At 33.2% G+C, this 17,311-nt stretch overlaps 1 protein-coding gene across 1 annotated transcript; it reads left to right on the top strand.

Annotated features, from left to right (window-relative positions):
* Positions 1-8: 8 nt before the first annotated feature.
* LOC134721579 (protein BANP-like) lies at positions 9-13,602 on the top strand. The gene is made up of 11 exons (XM_063584678.1): positions 9-178; positions 4,206-4,351; positions 4,940-5,022; positions 5,714-5,901; positions 6,616-6,656; positions 7,327-7,398; positions 7,890-7,965; positions 9,169-9,332; positions 10,159-10,388; positions 11,235-11,438; positions 12,133-13,602. Exons 1-11 carry the CDS (start codon positions 162-164, stop codon positions 12,271-12,273), a joined length of 1,362 nt encoding a protein of 453 aa, XP_063440748.1. The 5' UTR covers positions 9-161; the 3' UTR covers positions 12,274-13,602.
* The last annotated feature ends 3,709 nt before the right edge of the window (positions 13,603-17,311 follow it).

A 17,311-nucleotide genomic window follows, 5' to 3' on the forward strand; every position in this document is an offset into this window, starting at 1 on the left:
GCAAGATACCGTCGAGGACGCCATTACCGTTTTCCCGAGATACAGACGGGATTTCAAGGTATTTTTTGAGAAAAAGCGCCAAAATAAGCAAACCCGTGGGTGAGGGCTACTTTCACTTTACCGAACCAAAACAGTAACCAAAAGATGGGACGCTGTATCACATGGAAATACTTTCAAGGTATACGACCTCGAGAAAATACACACATTTCGCTTGAACATCACAATTTCGTTTTGCAGCCGAAACAAGTTGTCCAAATGCGAAAGTGAAAGTAGGTCGACCAGTGAATAAATCTGCCTGTAATAATTACGATGAATAATCAGAATTGAAATTAAAAAAAAAATCAGGTTTCATCTGAAGATTAAAAACTGATTTTTAATCAAAGAAGTGAATACTAAATGACTAAGGACCAAAAAAATAATTTTTAGGGGGAGGGGCAGAAATAAATATAGTTTCTGTAGAGGGGTGTAAAGCCAATGGGAGGGTATCTGCACGGAAGACCAAAAATTAGAATTGCCATTTCAAGATGAAGAAATAATTTTGAATGTCTTGCACGTTGATCTTTTTGTGGATTTCTCAAAACATCATATTAATGAACCCTTTTCACGGCTGCACTAGTCCAAATAATTATGACGTCTTGAAAGGCTATTATATTTTTTTCTTTGAAGCCTTATTATAGCCTTTCAAGATGTCATAATTATTTGGACTACGGCTGCACATGAAATAAAAATGACAAAACACGTTGCACGAAAATAACCCTTTACCTGCCTCTCTGAATACTGAGAACATAAAAAAAATTGGGGGGAGGGGTAATAGGCTCTGTATGTTCATGTTCACCTAACCCATTGCAATATAATCAGTTTGTTGATGGTGTTTATTATCTGACAGAGATTTAGTCCAAATAATTATGACGTCTTGCAAGGCCATTCAAAGTATTTTCTGTGGTGTCTTAAGTATTGCAAGTCGTCATAAATATTTGGACTATTAAACAGAGAGCCAGAAGCAAAAGTACATGTCATGCAATAACTGTATGCATTGCTTATCCATCAACAGACAACACAGTCACAGCCTGTGCCAAACTGGTTTAGGATTTGTCTAACAGAAAAAGAAATATGGTCAGATCATATGGTTTCATACATGTACTTCATATGGATTTGTATGCATGTTTTTTCAACGGAAAATGTGACATTACAAGGCCTAAATTTAAATATTGTTTGTTTGCCCTTTTCCGACCCTATTTTTTGAAACAGGGTAGGTAGGTAGGTAAAATATTTTATTTTTTCCCCCAAAAAAATAACTTGGCTCGGTATATTGTTTGTCATGGGTAGGCAGGTAGGTATAATATTTTATTTTAAAGATACAAAATCTGCATAAAGTCATTTTTGTTCGTTTTCTTTTTGCAAATAAGTTTGCTGGGATTATTAGTTTTGAAAGAAAAAATATCACGTAGAACATAGAATGTGAAGCTAATTCATATGCACTACTATTTTGTTTTCAAATATCAAAATATAGAGCTGTGCCGCATATCTTCAACGTTTATATGCCTGGAACTTTTGAAGAGTTTGAAGTAGTACTTTGTTTTGTACTAGGTACCTTGTACATTGTTGTATGCTTACCTAAAGGTTTTCTGAAAGAGATTTAACTGTATACTGGTAAGATATATATATGTCCGGGCAGACTTACATTTATACTGAAAAAGTCCCTCAAGTGTTTAAAAAAAAATCGTGTGTGCCTTTGTTTCCAATAATAATGCTACAAGACTTAAAACTTAATTGTCACGTATTTTACATCGCATTTATAAATGATCTGTATGAAAAACTTGGCGATTTTACTGCCAGATATCCTCGAATTTACAGGGTTTTGTCACTTATGGTTCATGTTAGATATAAATATAGCGGCATTGTTAACATAATCATCCTGATCTGCGGATCACAAAAGGCCATCCCTACATATAATACAACGTCCGTTTACAAATTAGTTTGTACAAGGATTTGTATAGTTATACTATACAAATCCTTGGTTTGTACACACGTTAATATTTTTGTATCACACAAACTTTTTTGTAAATGAACCCTACTGTTTAAGTATAAAGGTACAGAGTAACGTACGTCATAACATGATGGCCATGATTGCAGGAAGCGTTCAACATCGATTTCAAACAAATGCGTTGAAACTTCAAATGCATGTGTTCATGTCAATCGCACAGGTGATACCAAACGGACTGGACCTTATACGTTAAAGATAAAACCCGAGGATTCCGATAAAAAAGTTTTGAGAGGGAAATACAAATATAAGATTTTTGGTAGGAACGAAAAAATATAACAAAATAAAATCTTGCCGGTAAATACAAGTAAAAGATTTTCAGGCGGAACGAATTTAGAGGGTCGGTCGGTAAAGGGCAAACAAACAATATTTTAATTTAAGCCCAATGCATTCTTAAAAGCACGAAAACCCATGAGATGAGGATATAACTTTTTAGCTCACCTGGCCTAAATGGCGTGCATCGTCGTCTTCGTCGTCGTTAACAATTTTTCAAACATCTTCTCCTCTGAAACGACTGAATGGATTTGAATGAAACTTAGCATGATTGTTCCTTAGTATATCCTGCACAAAATGTGCGCTTCGATCTTTGATCTGTCAAAAAACATGGCCGCCGTTACTTAAAATAGAACATAGGGGTCAAATGCAGTTTTTGGCTTATATCTCAAAAACGAAAGCATTTAGAGCAAATCTGACATGGGGTGAAAATGTTCATTAGGTCAATATCTATCAGCCCTGAAATTTTCAGATGAATCAAACAACCAATTGTTGGGTTGCTGCAACTTAATTGGTAATTTTAAGGAAATTTTGCAATTTTTGGTCATTATCTTGAATATTATTATAGATAAAGATAAACTGTAAACAGTAAAAATGATCAGCAAAGTAAGATCTACAAATAAGTTAATATGACCAAAATTGTCAATTGACCCCTTAAGGGGTTATTGTCCTTCACAATTTGTTCATCATATTTGCTAACTTTAAAAAATCTTCTCCTCTAAAACTACTCAACTAAATTCAACCAAACTTTAACTGAATGATCAGTAGGGTGTATAAAATAAAGTTTGTGCTTTATTTTTTATTTCGTCAAAAAACATGACCGTCATGGCTAAAAATAGATCACAGGGTAAAATGCAGTTTTTGGCTTATATCTCAAAAACTCCAGCATTTAGAGCAAATAAGACAAGATGCTAAAGTATTTATTAGCTCAAGGTCTACCTGTCCTGTAATTTTCAGCCGAATTGGGTAACTGGGTTTACAGGTATAATGCCCCTGAATTAATGATTTTAAAGAAATTTTGCAGTTTTTGGTTATTATCTTGAATACTATTATAGATACAGATAAACTGTTAATAGCAAAAATGTTAAGCAAAGTAAGATCTACAAATAAGTCAATTTGACCAAAATTGTCAATTGACCCCTTAAGGAGTTATTGCCCTTTAAAGACTTTTTTTCACAATTTGTTCATCATGTTGACTTACTTTAAAAAATCTTCTCCTTTGAAACTGCTGTATCAATTTCAGCCAAACTTGGGCTAAATGAGTTTCAGAGTATCTAGTATAAATTTTATATTTCATTTCCTTGTATGTCAAGAAACATAGCTCCTATGGCTAAAATAGAACATAGGAGAAAATGATTTTTTTTTGCTTTTGAAGAAAATAGGACGATTCAAAGAACATTTAAATAAATTGAAAAGCCAAAATAATCATTGATGAGAGATTTAACCAAAAAATTAAGGTGAGCAATTCAGGCTCTTGAGAGCCTCTTGTTTACTATATTTTCAAATAATAGATATTTAGTTTAATTTTGTCTGACCATATGAATCCTAAAAAAATTTTCGTCGGTCAATCAGTTTGAGTACACTGTAGGCATTGCTGTTACCATTACCTCTGAGGAGATGGCTTCTGCTCAAGGTACATGTATATGCTCACTATTGAATAGTGTGTGGTTAAAACAAGAAAAGAGTAAAAAAAATCTCCTTTTTAGCAATGAAAATGTCTTTTTCCTTTCTCTTAATTTGTGAGAGAAGATTTTAGGCTAGGTTAAAATAAATAAAAGTCTACAATGTCAGTAGTGAATTAAAATTTATAGTAGAAAGGTAATTACACTTGAGCTAGACTTATATTTATTAATTTATGTTAATTTTATAAATGACATTTTATCTTTTTTAGAGGCAGTACCTCAAAGATGTCAGATACCAATAATGATGATGACATGAACTCTGATCAAAGTGGGCTAAATGTACAAACTCTTCCTATTAATACCTTGTCTGTACTTCCACAGAGTTATAGTGATGATTCTGGTTTAATTATTAATGGTAGGTATACATTGTACACAAAGTTTGGTCTTTACGAAAACATTCTATGATTACAAGCCAGGAAATCAGCCTGTCATAGTTAAATGATATTTAGGAAAATTTAATATCCTCACTGTCAGGCTAAGGCCTAGAATTGTGGTTACTCATGAAACCTATAAACTCAGTTTTGTCAGATGTGTTAGTCTACAGATTGAAGTATTTACATCTTCTACATTAGTTGCAAAGACTACCACATTATTTATGTATGTGCCTGTCCCAAGTCAGGAGCCTGTAATTCAGTGGTTGTCGTTTGTTTATGTGTTACATATTTGTTTTTCGTTCATTTTTTTACATAAATAAGGCCGTTTGTTTTCTCGTTTGAATTGTTTTACATTGTCTTATCGGGGCCTTTTATAGCTGACTATGCGGTATGGGCTTTGCTCATTGCTGAAGGCTGTACGGTGACCTATAGTTGTTAATGTCTGTGTCATTTTGGTCTTTTGTGGATAGTTGTCTCATTGGCAATCATACCACATCTTCTTTTTTTATATCCCCATATTAGACAAATACAAAATGTATATATGATGTTGCTATGTAATACTTTTTCAGATCCAAGTACAGATGAAGGTCCTCCAGCTAAACGTATAAAAATAGAGTCCCATGATCACCTTAGTCAAGATCAGTCCATTAAAGTAAGTACCTTGTCAAAGTATGGTAGGAAAACTGATTCTTCTACAAAAGGCAAAGTTGTCCTTACAATTTTTTTGAAGCATTTTAATTTAACATTTGTTTTTTTAAAGGTAAATATAAACAAGGAATAGAATGTTTCCATCTTTTAGATGGGTTTTATGTAGCAAGGCAATAAGTCAACAATGAATGATAATATTCTCTAAGCAGTAATATTTACAATAGGAGAGTATAAGCACAGCATTAAAATTTAAAAACAATAGTACGAGAGATCAGTTTTATCAAATTTGATAGTGAGAGAAATCCATTTAATCAAATTTGCATTTCAAACAAAAGCATAAAAAACCCTTTTGAATTATTTTAATATACAGTGTAACCTGCCTAATCAGACACATGAGTATTCCAACATCCTGCTTTAACCGACATATTTTTAAGGTCCCAAAATATACCTATCCTTTCAGAACAAACCTGAGTTTCCCCGACACCCTGCTTAATTGGACATCTTCGTCTGGTCCCCTTGAGTGTCGGATTAGACAAGTTACACTGTAATAAAATAAATAACATCATTACACACACATGACACAGTTAAGAATATCTGGAAAATGTCATTTTTTTTCCTCAAATCTAAACAATAATTTGATGATTTATCAAAGAGGTCACAAGAAAATCACATCTTCATGATTCTTTTTATTTCAGCAACTTCTGTTCACCATAAACAAGGCTATATGTATGAGATTAGATGGTATAGAGAACAGTATAGAGATACTCAATGGTAGAACCAAATATTTGGAGGAGCGTATGGATGAACTGGTTGACAATGTCAAGAGTGTTAATGGAACCAGTGCCAGTCAAATTTCTCCTAATCCATCCAAGAAAGGAGCAGGGTATTTATGTTTAATTTCATATTCTGACACAGCTAGGATTTGTTTTGATTGATTGATTGATCAGTGTTTGGTCTATGTTGGTGCAGCACTAAAAGGCTATGTCACAGTTTTAAAGAGAATTGGTTTAAAGCTTGATCAACATTCCCAAAATTGTAATGACAAATAAAGGCAACAGAGGTTAACCACTGTTCATAAATTGATTGAGAGAAAACAAATCCGAGGTTATAAACTAAAACCGATGGGAACATTAACTACAAGAGGAAAACAAGAAAACAACAGAAACACCAACTACAACAATGCAAGGCACATAAAAAGAAACTGGCAGATAACAACTGCTTTTTCCTGACTTGGCACAGGACATTTGAAGGAAAAATGATGGGTTAAAACTGGGGTTGTGGCTAGCCAAACCATGCGGTTTGTTGGCAATGTTAAAAATACCATTAAAATGACATAACAGGAATACAGTACTAATAAATACAAGAACATTAAGGACAAAGAAATACACAAATAAACAATACAATACAATATCTCTTGAATGTCTCAAATTATCAAACCTACCAATGATTCTGAAGGAAATATTGGAGAAGACAAGCATCTATCAGCTTATGTTTTTTTTTGCCCTACCATAGCATAGGAGACACATTATCTTCACAGTATAAAGATGCATCATTAAGAAGTTTTAAAATGTTTACAGGAATGTTTATCTTGTTTCAGGGCAGTTATTGTTGGTTTACCACAGAATGGAGGTCAGACAGGTACTGTTATAAAGATTTCTATATTTATAGATTATCGGTGATCATCTCAACGAGATTGATATTCTCGCTTGAGCCGGAACGGCGAAAGCGAGAAAGGCAATCGAGTTGAGATGAACAATGATAATCTTTTTATCGCTATTTTACCTATGACGATGTTGTCAATTTCATGTCAATTTCGTTAGCAACGCCACATGCATGCTTAGTTTCTAGCAATAATTTTTCATCTCAAGCGAGTAGCACGATATGAAAATTATCACAAAAAAGGATCAATGGAAAAATGCACAAAATAACGATAAATAATAATTATAGGATTGTTGTACAGGTCTGAAGTTTATCTCATTTCAAGCACAACTGATCACTGAAGACTAATTGAATCAGCTGACACAGAAAAAATGAATTGAAATTTCAGGCGAAATAATCATGGGTCTTTACGGGAAAGTTTAGATTTTAAAGATGTGTACTTTCTGTTTTGGAAATCTTTTTAGACCTTCATGACTATCTGTTATAAGAAAGCTTGTAATGAGTGAAATCATAGTCAGACTTGTAATAAGAATGAATAATGTCAATTCGTTTTTGTTAAATTCAAAATAGATGTGTTACATTTAAACAAAGGTTTTGTCAAAAAGATTTATATGACAAAAGTTATTCTCAATATTAATTTTATTTCCAGCTCAAAATGTTGATGTCATGCAGAACATGGGACTTGGACCTAATGTCACACTTATTACTCTTAACTCAGAAGGTATGTAACTGCACACATGGCATATTTTTCTCTGATTTCTCAAAAGCATGTTAGTTGACATTATGTCACACATGACTGAACTTTGATGGTATGTGCTTAGATTCAAACTTGTTTCATATTTATAAGTTCCAGACCGATTTAGTAGAAGGGGACTTGAGGTTTAAACTCTCCTTCTGTCTGTCTGTCTGTCTGTCCAGCCAGTCCAGCAAAGCAGTTTCCACACTTTTTGATCATGCTTGAAGATATTGATTTGATATTTGGTGCATTGTTTTATCAGGACGATTTACAGTTCAAGTTTGAATTTGATGATTTTGTGAAGAGATATGGTCCTCAGACTTAAAAAAATCACTAAAATCATGTAAATTATCAGTTTTCAACCCTTTTTTCCATCATGTTTAAAGATATTGTTTTGTTATTTGTTATATAGTTTATACCATGACAATCATGACAAGTAATACAATGTAATAATTGTTTCAAAATTATTGTTACAGATGATTTTCCAAATGGTACATGGCTTGGAGATGAAAGTAATCCAGAAATGAGAGTCCGAGTGCCTATTACTCCTAGGTAATCATTTAAAAATTGTATGCAATTGTGATCAACAAGGAGCATTTTTTTTGTTCACCTGGCATGAAAGCTATTGCCCATGCATTACCTTTTTAACATATTTTTGCAATTTTGACCTTCATCTGCAAAATGATGTCAACATGGCAGAAATCTTCAGTCAAATTTTACAGGAGTTATTGCCTTGAAGAACAACATTTGCTCCTTTTTGTGGGGTTTTTCTTTCTTGGAATTTTTGTTTTCTTCAATATTTGTATATTAGTAGAGTTTAATGAAACTTGGTGAGAAGCTTCTTCATTATCCAAAGACAGTAACCATGATGATAAACAGTATTTGAAGGTGACTAGTAAATACCTACTGTGAAAGTACTTTTATTCGTTGGGTACCAATTTTCGTGGTTTTCGTGGGTGACTTGAACCACGAATTTAAGTGTCCAACGAAATAAAACAACCATTGTCCAAATCAAGACATGGAAAGATCCTGATCTGTAGGTTTTACCACTGATATGATCTAGATAATATATTGAATGACGCCAAATCTGAGAATACTTTAAAAGCAGTCACAGAACTACAACTACATACGGGATTATACCCATTTAATCTTTAATTACCTAAACTGTACCACTTTTTATCTTTTAATTATCATAAAAATATTTTTGATCGATGAAAGTCAGATTTCCGGTTTTGTTATGCTAGTATGATAAAGTGTTCATTTTATATCATCATAGTTCTCGTACATATATGGGAAATAATAATTTCATGCTTAGGCTTGATTTTGATAAGAATTATTTGACATTTCAAGATACGTTTATAACATTTGTTATGTTACTGTTCTCTTTAGGTGACATGTTTATGGCCTAATTAACACCTTTGATGGTCTTTAATCTGTTGATCACTTTATGATGAGCTAATTACTGTTATCACTACGATTTACAGGAGTCAATGTTTACTTTGCAATTTTCTTCAATCCAGACATTTTGTAACCTTCGTTTCTAATGGCCTTAAATTTTAAATTTCTTTTTTTTTTTAGAAATTTGAAATCCACGAATTTAAAAACCCACGAACATGTAAATATTGCTCAAACCACGAAAATTGATACCCACGAATTAAAGTACTTTCACAGTATTTGTTTTTATTTGTTAAAGCCAATGAGTTTTTAACACTTGACTAGTTCATCTTTAACCAATTCTGATTAAATTTCTTTCAGTGATATATTACATGTACATTCCAATTGTCGGACAGCAGAAAAGATGGCACTTACTATGTTAGATTATCTGTTTGACCGAGAAACACAGGCTTCTTCTAATCTATCTGGTATGGGAAAACATGGAAAAAAGCAGTTAGATCCTCTCATGATATATGGTATAAGATGTAAGTATACCTGTCAACCTGGCAGTACAATTAGATCACCATGCTTATAACCACAAAACATAGATCAATTTGAATTTTGGTTGCGTCACTTATGCTATTCTAAAGTGATACCCTTTACATTTGAAAAATCGCTGAATTTTTTGTTAACTTACACACAATGCCTGAAGTTAAATCCATCAAGCACAAATGAGTAGGTCCAGTAAGACCCCTTTTTGGCCCCAAAATATGGCAGTTTTACAAAAATGTTAAAATGTAAACTTTTAGTTATTTATTGGATAGTAGAATGGTTCTGCTACATAAATATGGGCTGTTTTTGACAATACAATGCACATATATTGGGTACTAGCACCATTAAGTCATGCTAAATTACTGAAATCTTAACAATTCAAGCATTTTACTTAAATTTTAGACAGTTTCCGTGAAAAACGAAAGTGGCCGCATTCGTGTTCATCCAAAATATTGAAATGGAAGTTGTATTTGATGATAATATATAACATGTATAAAGATTGAGGATGAAAAGGGATGCGGCCACTTCCGTTTTTGACAAAAACCATCTGAAAAGTGACATTTTTTCGCATATTTGGTAGATTTTTCATATTTGAGCCTTAATCGGATCGTTCTTAATGACGAAATAAGTTAAAATCTTTCACATAAATTAATTGAATCATATGAAATAGACACTTAAGTGTTTAAAAAATGGTCAAAATCTTAAAACTGAAATTTGAGGCCAAAATCGGTCTTTACCGGACCTACTCCTTTGGATAGCGTCACTTTTATCATGGATAAAGACCCTTTTGTTTATATCTCATATAAATGTTTATTTTAGGTCATTTAATACACAGATTTGGAATCGCAGAGGCTGATTGGCATAGAATTAAACAGAACATGGACTCTAAATGTAGAACAGCATTTAGAAGAAAGCAGCGTGGAATGCCACTAACTGTCAAAGCTTTTCGTGGAAAGTCTGTTCCTAATTTTATAGGACCGGGAGGGACTTCAGATTTATCTATAAGTGATGACGACTCATTACAAGACTCAGAACTTCATATACACCAGGTAATTGACCAACTGAGTAATTGTAGGTAGATTGGGATAGCTGTTTGGTCAAATAATACTGTGGATTCACTATTTTTCATTGGATACCAATTTTCGTGGATTATGTTGGTACAGGAAATTAAATGTTCAAAGAATGACAAATTTTCTGAAGACGTGTATGCCGGTTTGAGCAATACCACAAAATTAAATATCTATGAACTTTCAAATTTTCCTTATCCATGAAAATTGGTACATTGTGTACCTACTAAAATAAATGAATCCACAGTATCTGTTTAAGGTACAGTGAGGTATTTCAGACTGAATCATCCATATTCATCAGCTATCACTATGAAATTAGACAAAAGGGAAACTTTGCAAAATCAGCTTGTGAGCTCAATCATGGTCTATTGACTTTGAACTTTTGAATGTTTGACATGTTAAATTTTATAGTGATTAGGTCAGTTTAAGTGAAACAACTTATGGTGCAGGCGAGGATCATTATTATGCACTTATATTAGCATTGACATATCTCATTTCCATGGAGATTATTTTGGACCACTATGGTCATGGTTTATTGACTTTAAAAGATTGATATCTTTTGAATATTAATATGTTCCCATTTCAATTTTAACTTTTGTGTTATACTACTATAAGTTAGCATTCAATCCTATAGAAAATATGAAAGTCTTTGAATATTCAAATTCATGGTTCATCTATCATGTCAATACCTATGAAAATTGACCTCCATGGAATAATGATGAAACCTCAGTATCAAAATAGGATACAAGTGACATTTATCTGTATTGACAATTTATTTATGGCATTGGAAATATAAATTATGAAAATAAATGTTTTAATTTATTTCAGGGTGACCAGGGTGAGTTGAAGCAAACTTTAACCATGCACAATATAGACAGTAGTATAAAACAGGCCCTGTCAATGCATGGGGACGGACTACCTCAGGGAGAAATACAGATACTACATGCCACACCTGAACAAATCTCACAGCTTCAGCAGGCACAACATATACAAATACTTCAGGGAGATCAAATTATACAGTTACCATTACCTGTAAGTCACATTGAAACATATTACCGTATTAAGTAGTCGATAGTACGCACCTGAAGACAAAAAGTTTTTAAAAAAAATATAAAAAAAGAAAAATAATTAATAAAAAATAGAAAGTTTGAAAAAAAAATTGATTTTACAAAAAAATTAGCCATTAATCTACTTTACTTAAATAGGGAACAAATAAACCATGTATTTATTCTTCATATAAGTATTGAAAGATAAAAATAATAATATTGATTGTTCAAACAAAAAAATTTGTCACCAACAATTAAATAGTTAGGATTTTATCTTGTAAATTAACATTTATTAATTTTATAAAAGTAAAAATATTAAAGATCCCTTTTGAAACTAATGTTTGTCTAAGCTTGATGTTTGACATCAGAAAATTTTATCTAGACTTAATTTTGATATTAAAACTCTTTTTAGCAAAACAATTAGGCCCTGTGCAACAGATTTATATATAGTTTAAATAATAATCTGTTTATGTTAGGGATGCTCCATTCAAACTTACATGGGTCCAAGAGAAGGTCTGAAATATTTTAATGAGTAGGTGTCTAGTACAGTGAAAATGTAAGTGAAGTTTCAAATTTGCCTCCATTAAAATGAAATGGCTTGCAGCTTGTTCTGAAAAAGGGTACTCTGTTTCTTGCGCAAATGCACTATACATTATTTCATTGTCTTTTCTTTTTTTCAGATATCTCAAGCAGATGGAACTGAGGGTTTACAAGTTGTGAATTCTGTAGGGGACCACAGTGATAGTCTCCAAGTTCACACCGTTACCACAGACAGCGGTGAAGTGTTACATATACAACAAACAGATCATGCAACGGAATGATGATGTTTGTTACAATCATAGAGTGCCTGATAGCAATGTTTTGGGACTGCACAATATTAGAATTGATTTATGCAAATTCGTATTTAAATATGTTGATGTTTGTTGGTGTGTTTAGAAATATAAACAGAATATAGTTTATAAGAGTGGAAAATAAGTTATTAATGTGTTCTTTTATGTAGAATCAAAATTTGACAATACAGAAAATACAAAAAAACTTATTATAAAGAGATATAGTACACCATATTGAAAAATTAACTATAGAAATTTCTGAACCTAGACAAGTGATAAATATGTTTAATTAATTAGAGATATTCTAAACCAAATCGTCAACACCAATTCAGCTTCCTTCTATGCCACTAATTTTTGTTTAGATTGTATCGAATATATAAAAAAAAAAACATTCTTTTGTTTGGCCTAAATCAACATCTAGCTCAATGACCAATACTTAACCTTTTCAAAATCATTTCAGTTTTTATATTAAAATACTGTACTATTATGTCAACTAAGCAGTTACCGCTTGATCTTAATCTATCTTTTCGTAAATTTTCCTTTTGAGTCAATAGATATCTATTAAACTGAAGTAAAGATTTGGTTATTACGGTTTTGTATAAAATCAGTCGGTTTGAAATATTCATATTATTAGATGTGACTTTCACCTCATTTTCATGGTTTTCCAATGTTATGTTTTTGTGATAAATTAGTTTTCAGATATTAGAAGCAATAGGTCAATTATATTAGTTGTAAGGTGTCCTTGATCTCATTTTCATGGTTTATTGGTCAACTACAAATTTAAATTGGCAACTAAGAACACATTTACTTTTGGCTTGTATACATATACATGTATTAGTAAAACTACAAAATCAAATATCCATAAAATGTCATTGTTTTATCATCCAGGAAATTGGCATTCAAGAAATAGTAAATGAATCCACAGTATTATAAGCAAAAGGTCATCTTTTTTGAGAATTAAGAAATAAAGGTGTATTTGTTCTGTCTGGGAGGATTCATATGACTTATACCTTATTAATCATTGATAATGTAAAGTTTATGTGATGCCAGAGGAAAATCCTTCATCTTTTTATACAATTATGGTCAGTGAAGCAGGGATGACACTGTATTCTGAATTCGACTCTAGTTCAGACATTTATATAAGAAGGAAAATCATTTTTGTGTGTCCAGACTTTCATTCCATGTGTGTTTGCAATGACTAGCTGTACTCTTTTGTGCATGTGTTTGCCTGTTACATTTGTTATGTTATGTGGATGTTGAAAAGTTTATATATAATTTATAATCTATGAAGATTATTGCATAATAAAATTTTAACATTAATGATTTAGATTCTTTTTTTTATGACATTCATATTTTCAATAAAGTTCCTTTTATAGTGATTGACTTTGAATGAACTTTATGTAGGTAAGATGTGTAGAAAGTCTAAGTAGTTTTAGAATGATTCTTAGTCTTCAGGATTCATTGATGCAAATTATGTATAACAGTATTCTAAAAATATTTCTAGTTTGGTTCATCAAAATCAGATAATTATTGTTTCTGATCCACTGAAATCAGGTTAGTCATTTGCTGTTGCTAGAATACCGTTGTCTTTGCTGTATGTGTTTTTTATGACTCTACGCCTCCTTTGGTGAAGTTGATGAACTTTGGCCCCTTCTCAATCTTAGTCTTCTTTCTTTTCTGTGTGTCCATTGTCCAAGACTGCTGCTATTTCTCCAAGTACTTGGTCATGACGCCATGTGTATCTACCATCTTTTTAAACTGTCCTGCAAGATGACAAAATATGTTCTAGGTTTGCTGGCTTACCGTACAGCTTACAACTAGGGTCTTCAATCAGTTTCCACATTGTAAGGTTAGTGGGTGTTGATAGTACGTCATATACTGATCTTATTAAGAAGCTTATCTTTTGGCCGTCCATTCTCCACATCTCCTGCCAACTTATGTTTCTTGGTCGTGCCATTTCCCATTTCATATATTGCCCTTGTTGTTTCATACTGACGACAATTACTTGTTGATCTTCTTCTTCTCCACGACGAACTTCCTGCTGAACAAGTTCCCTGTTTTGTCTTGCATCTGCTGACTGCCATAATGGTTGCTGAATGTTGCCAAACCCAAGTCGCCCTGATGTTACCACTCCCACTATGTCTATGTCTAAATCGGCTCTCTGCATTCAACAGCGGTCTTGGCCACCCATTTCCTTCGATCCTGTCCTGACATCAACATTTGCCTCTTTCACCTTGTCATCCTTACTGTCTCTTAGCATCATAACTTGTCTGGTTTTGGTGACTTTGAACTCCTCTGTAATAGAAGACATTGGTAGTTGAAGTTTTGAACTGGTGCTGTACAAGCCAATGCTACTAAAACTCTTTGAAACCCCAATCAATTTGCGTAAGTGTCTGTTGAACAACCTCTCTAAACTTTCAAACTTGGTTAGAGGTACTTCGCACATCAACAGAGGCCATGTTATCCTAGGTAATATTCCATGCTGATAGCACCACGCCTCGTCTGGCGTACTAAATTATAATCCTGGTACCTTTGATAATTATTTACACCGCTGGGTCGATGCCACTGCTGGTGGACGTTTCGTTCCCGAGGGCATCACCAGCCCAGTAGTCAACACTTCTGTGTTGACATGAATATCAATACTATGGTCATTTTTATGAATTTCCTGTTAACAAATATTTGAATTTTCGAAAAACTAAGGATTTTCTTATACCAGATATAGACTACCTTAGCCGTATTTGGCACAACTTTTTGGAATTTTGGATCCTAAATGCTCTTCAACTTCATAATTGTTTGGCTTTATAAATATTTTGATTTGAGCGTCACTGATGAGTTTTATGTAGACGAAACGCGCGTCTGGCGTACTAAATTATAATCCTGGTATATTTGATAATTACTTGTACTTCCCAGGTAAACCAGACTTGCCAATAACGTCCATCCACTTTCCTGTCTGTGATACCATATCATCTTCACTTTCTCTGTCGTTCAAAGAGCCTATAAACCACTTGCCCAAGCTGCTTTCGTCCGGTTTCTCCATGATTGTTGGAATGAAGTCTCCTCCAATCCTGATCTTTCTGTCCTGCACCTTTCCTTTCTTTGATATCAGACTCCTTGACTTTGATGGCTTGAACTTCATATGTGCCCAGTCTATAAGCTCACCTAGATCTTGCAGCATCCACTTGCCTTCCAGAACTGTCTTTGTTGTTATTGTCATATCATCCATGAATGCTCTATCATATTCATTGCTGCTGAGAATTAAACTACTGATATGGTACATCCTTTGACGATTACCAATGCAATTCTAGCATTTGCCATGCTGTTGTGTAGTCTGCAACTGTAAACCTCATTATAAAGTTGTTAAAATAGTGCTGAATGATTTCGTTTGTTTCTGTTCCACCAACTTCAGGTAATCATTTTTTCTGGTCCATCAAAAGCATGTAATCATTGCTTCTGGTCCATCAAAATCAGATAATCATTGCTTCTGGTTTATCAAAATCAGGTAATCATATCTTCGTGTCAATCAAAATCAGGTTTTCATTATTTCTGGTCGACTGAAATCAAGCTGTTTCAAACGAATAAAGTAATTAATTTTTCTGATCCACTGGAATCAGCTTACTGGTAATCAATATTTCTTGTGCACTGAAATCAGGTTATCATTGTGTTTGGTCCACCAGAACAGGTAATCGATGTTTTCGGTCCACTGAAATCAGGTAATATTTGTTTCTGGTACACCGGAATCAGGTAATCAATGTTTCAAGTCCACTGAAATCAGGTAATCATTGTTTCTGATTCACGGAAACCAGGTCATCATTGCTTCTGGTCATCCGAAATTAGGTAATCAAATATATCTGGTTCACCAACTACAGGTAATCAATGTTTCTGGTACACTGCAATGTAATCATTGTTTCTGATTCACTGAAACCAGGTAATCATTGCTTCTGGTCATCCGAAATTAGGTAATCAAATATGTCTGGTCCACCAACTAAAGGTAATCAATGTTTCTTGTTCACTGACATCAAGTAACCAATGCTTTTGATCAACCGAAATTAGGTAATCAAATAGTTCTGGTTTACCAACTACAGGTAATCAATGTTTCTGGTTCATTGAAATCAGGTAATCATTATTTTTAATTCACTGAAATTGGGTCATCATTGCTTCTAGTCAAACGAAATTAGGTAATCAAATATTTCTGGTTCACCAACTACAGGTAATCAATTTTTCTGGTTCACAGAAATCAGGAAATCATTGTTTCTGATTTACTGAAACAAGGTAATCATTGCTTCTGGTCAACCGAAATTAGGTAATCAAATATTTCTGGTCCACCAACTAAAGGTAATCAATGTTTCCAGTTCACTGACATCAGGTAATCAATGCTTTTGATCAACCGAAATCAGGTAATCAAATATTTCTGGTTCACCAACTACATGTAATCAATGTTTCTGGTTCACTAAAATCAGGTAATCATTGTTTTTGATCCACTGAAATCGGGTCATCATTGCTTCTATTCAAACGAAATTAGGTAATCAAATATTTCTGGTCCACCAACTTAAGGTAATTAATGTGTCTAGTTCACTGAAATCAGGTAATCATTGCTTCTGGTCAACCGAAATTAGGTAATCAAATATTTCTGGTTCACCAACTACAGGTAATCAATGTTTCTGGTTCACTGAAATCAGGAAATCATTGTTTCTGATCCACTGAAACCAGGTCATCATTGCTTCTGGTCAACCGAAATTAGGTAATCAAATATTTCTGGTCCACCAACTACATGTAATCAATGTTTCAAGTTCATTAAAATCAGGTCTTAAATTTTTCTGGTCCCCTGAAAGTTTCTGGTTCACTGAAATCAGGTAATCATTGTTTTTGATCCAATGAAATTGGGTCATCATTGCTTCTAGTCAAACGAAATAAGGGTAATCAAATATTGCTGGTCCACTAACTAAAGGTAATCAATGTTTTTAGTTCACTGAAATCAGGTAATCATTGCTTCTGGTCAACCGAAATTAGGTAATCAAATATTTCTGGTCCA

Source organism: Mytilus trossulus, chromosome 6, assembly GCF_036588685.1.
Source record: "Mytilus trossulus isolate FHL-02 chromosome 6, PNRI_Mtr1.1.1.hap1, whole genome shotgun sequence".
Classification (NCBI taxonomy): Eukaryota; Metazoa; Mollusca; class Bivalvia; order Mytilida; family Mytilidae; genus Mytilus; species Mytilus trossulus.

Excerpts from the sequence above, each read along its gene's own strand:
- LOC134721579 (XM_063584678.1), top strand. Across the intron at positions 5,023-5,713 it reads GTCAAGATCAGTCCATTAAA|CAACTTCTGTTCACCATAAA; the intron begins GTAAGTACCTTG and ends TTTTTATTTCAG. Across the intron at positions 10,389-11,234 it reads CAGAACTTCATATACACCAG|GGTGACCAGGGTGAGTTGAA; the intron begins GTAATTGACCAA and ends AATTTATTTCAG.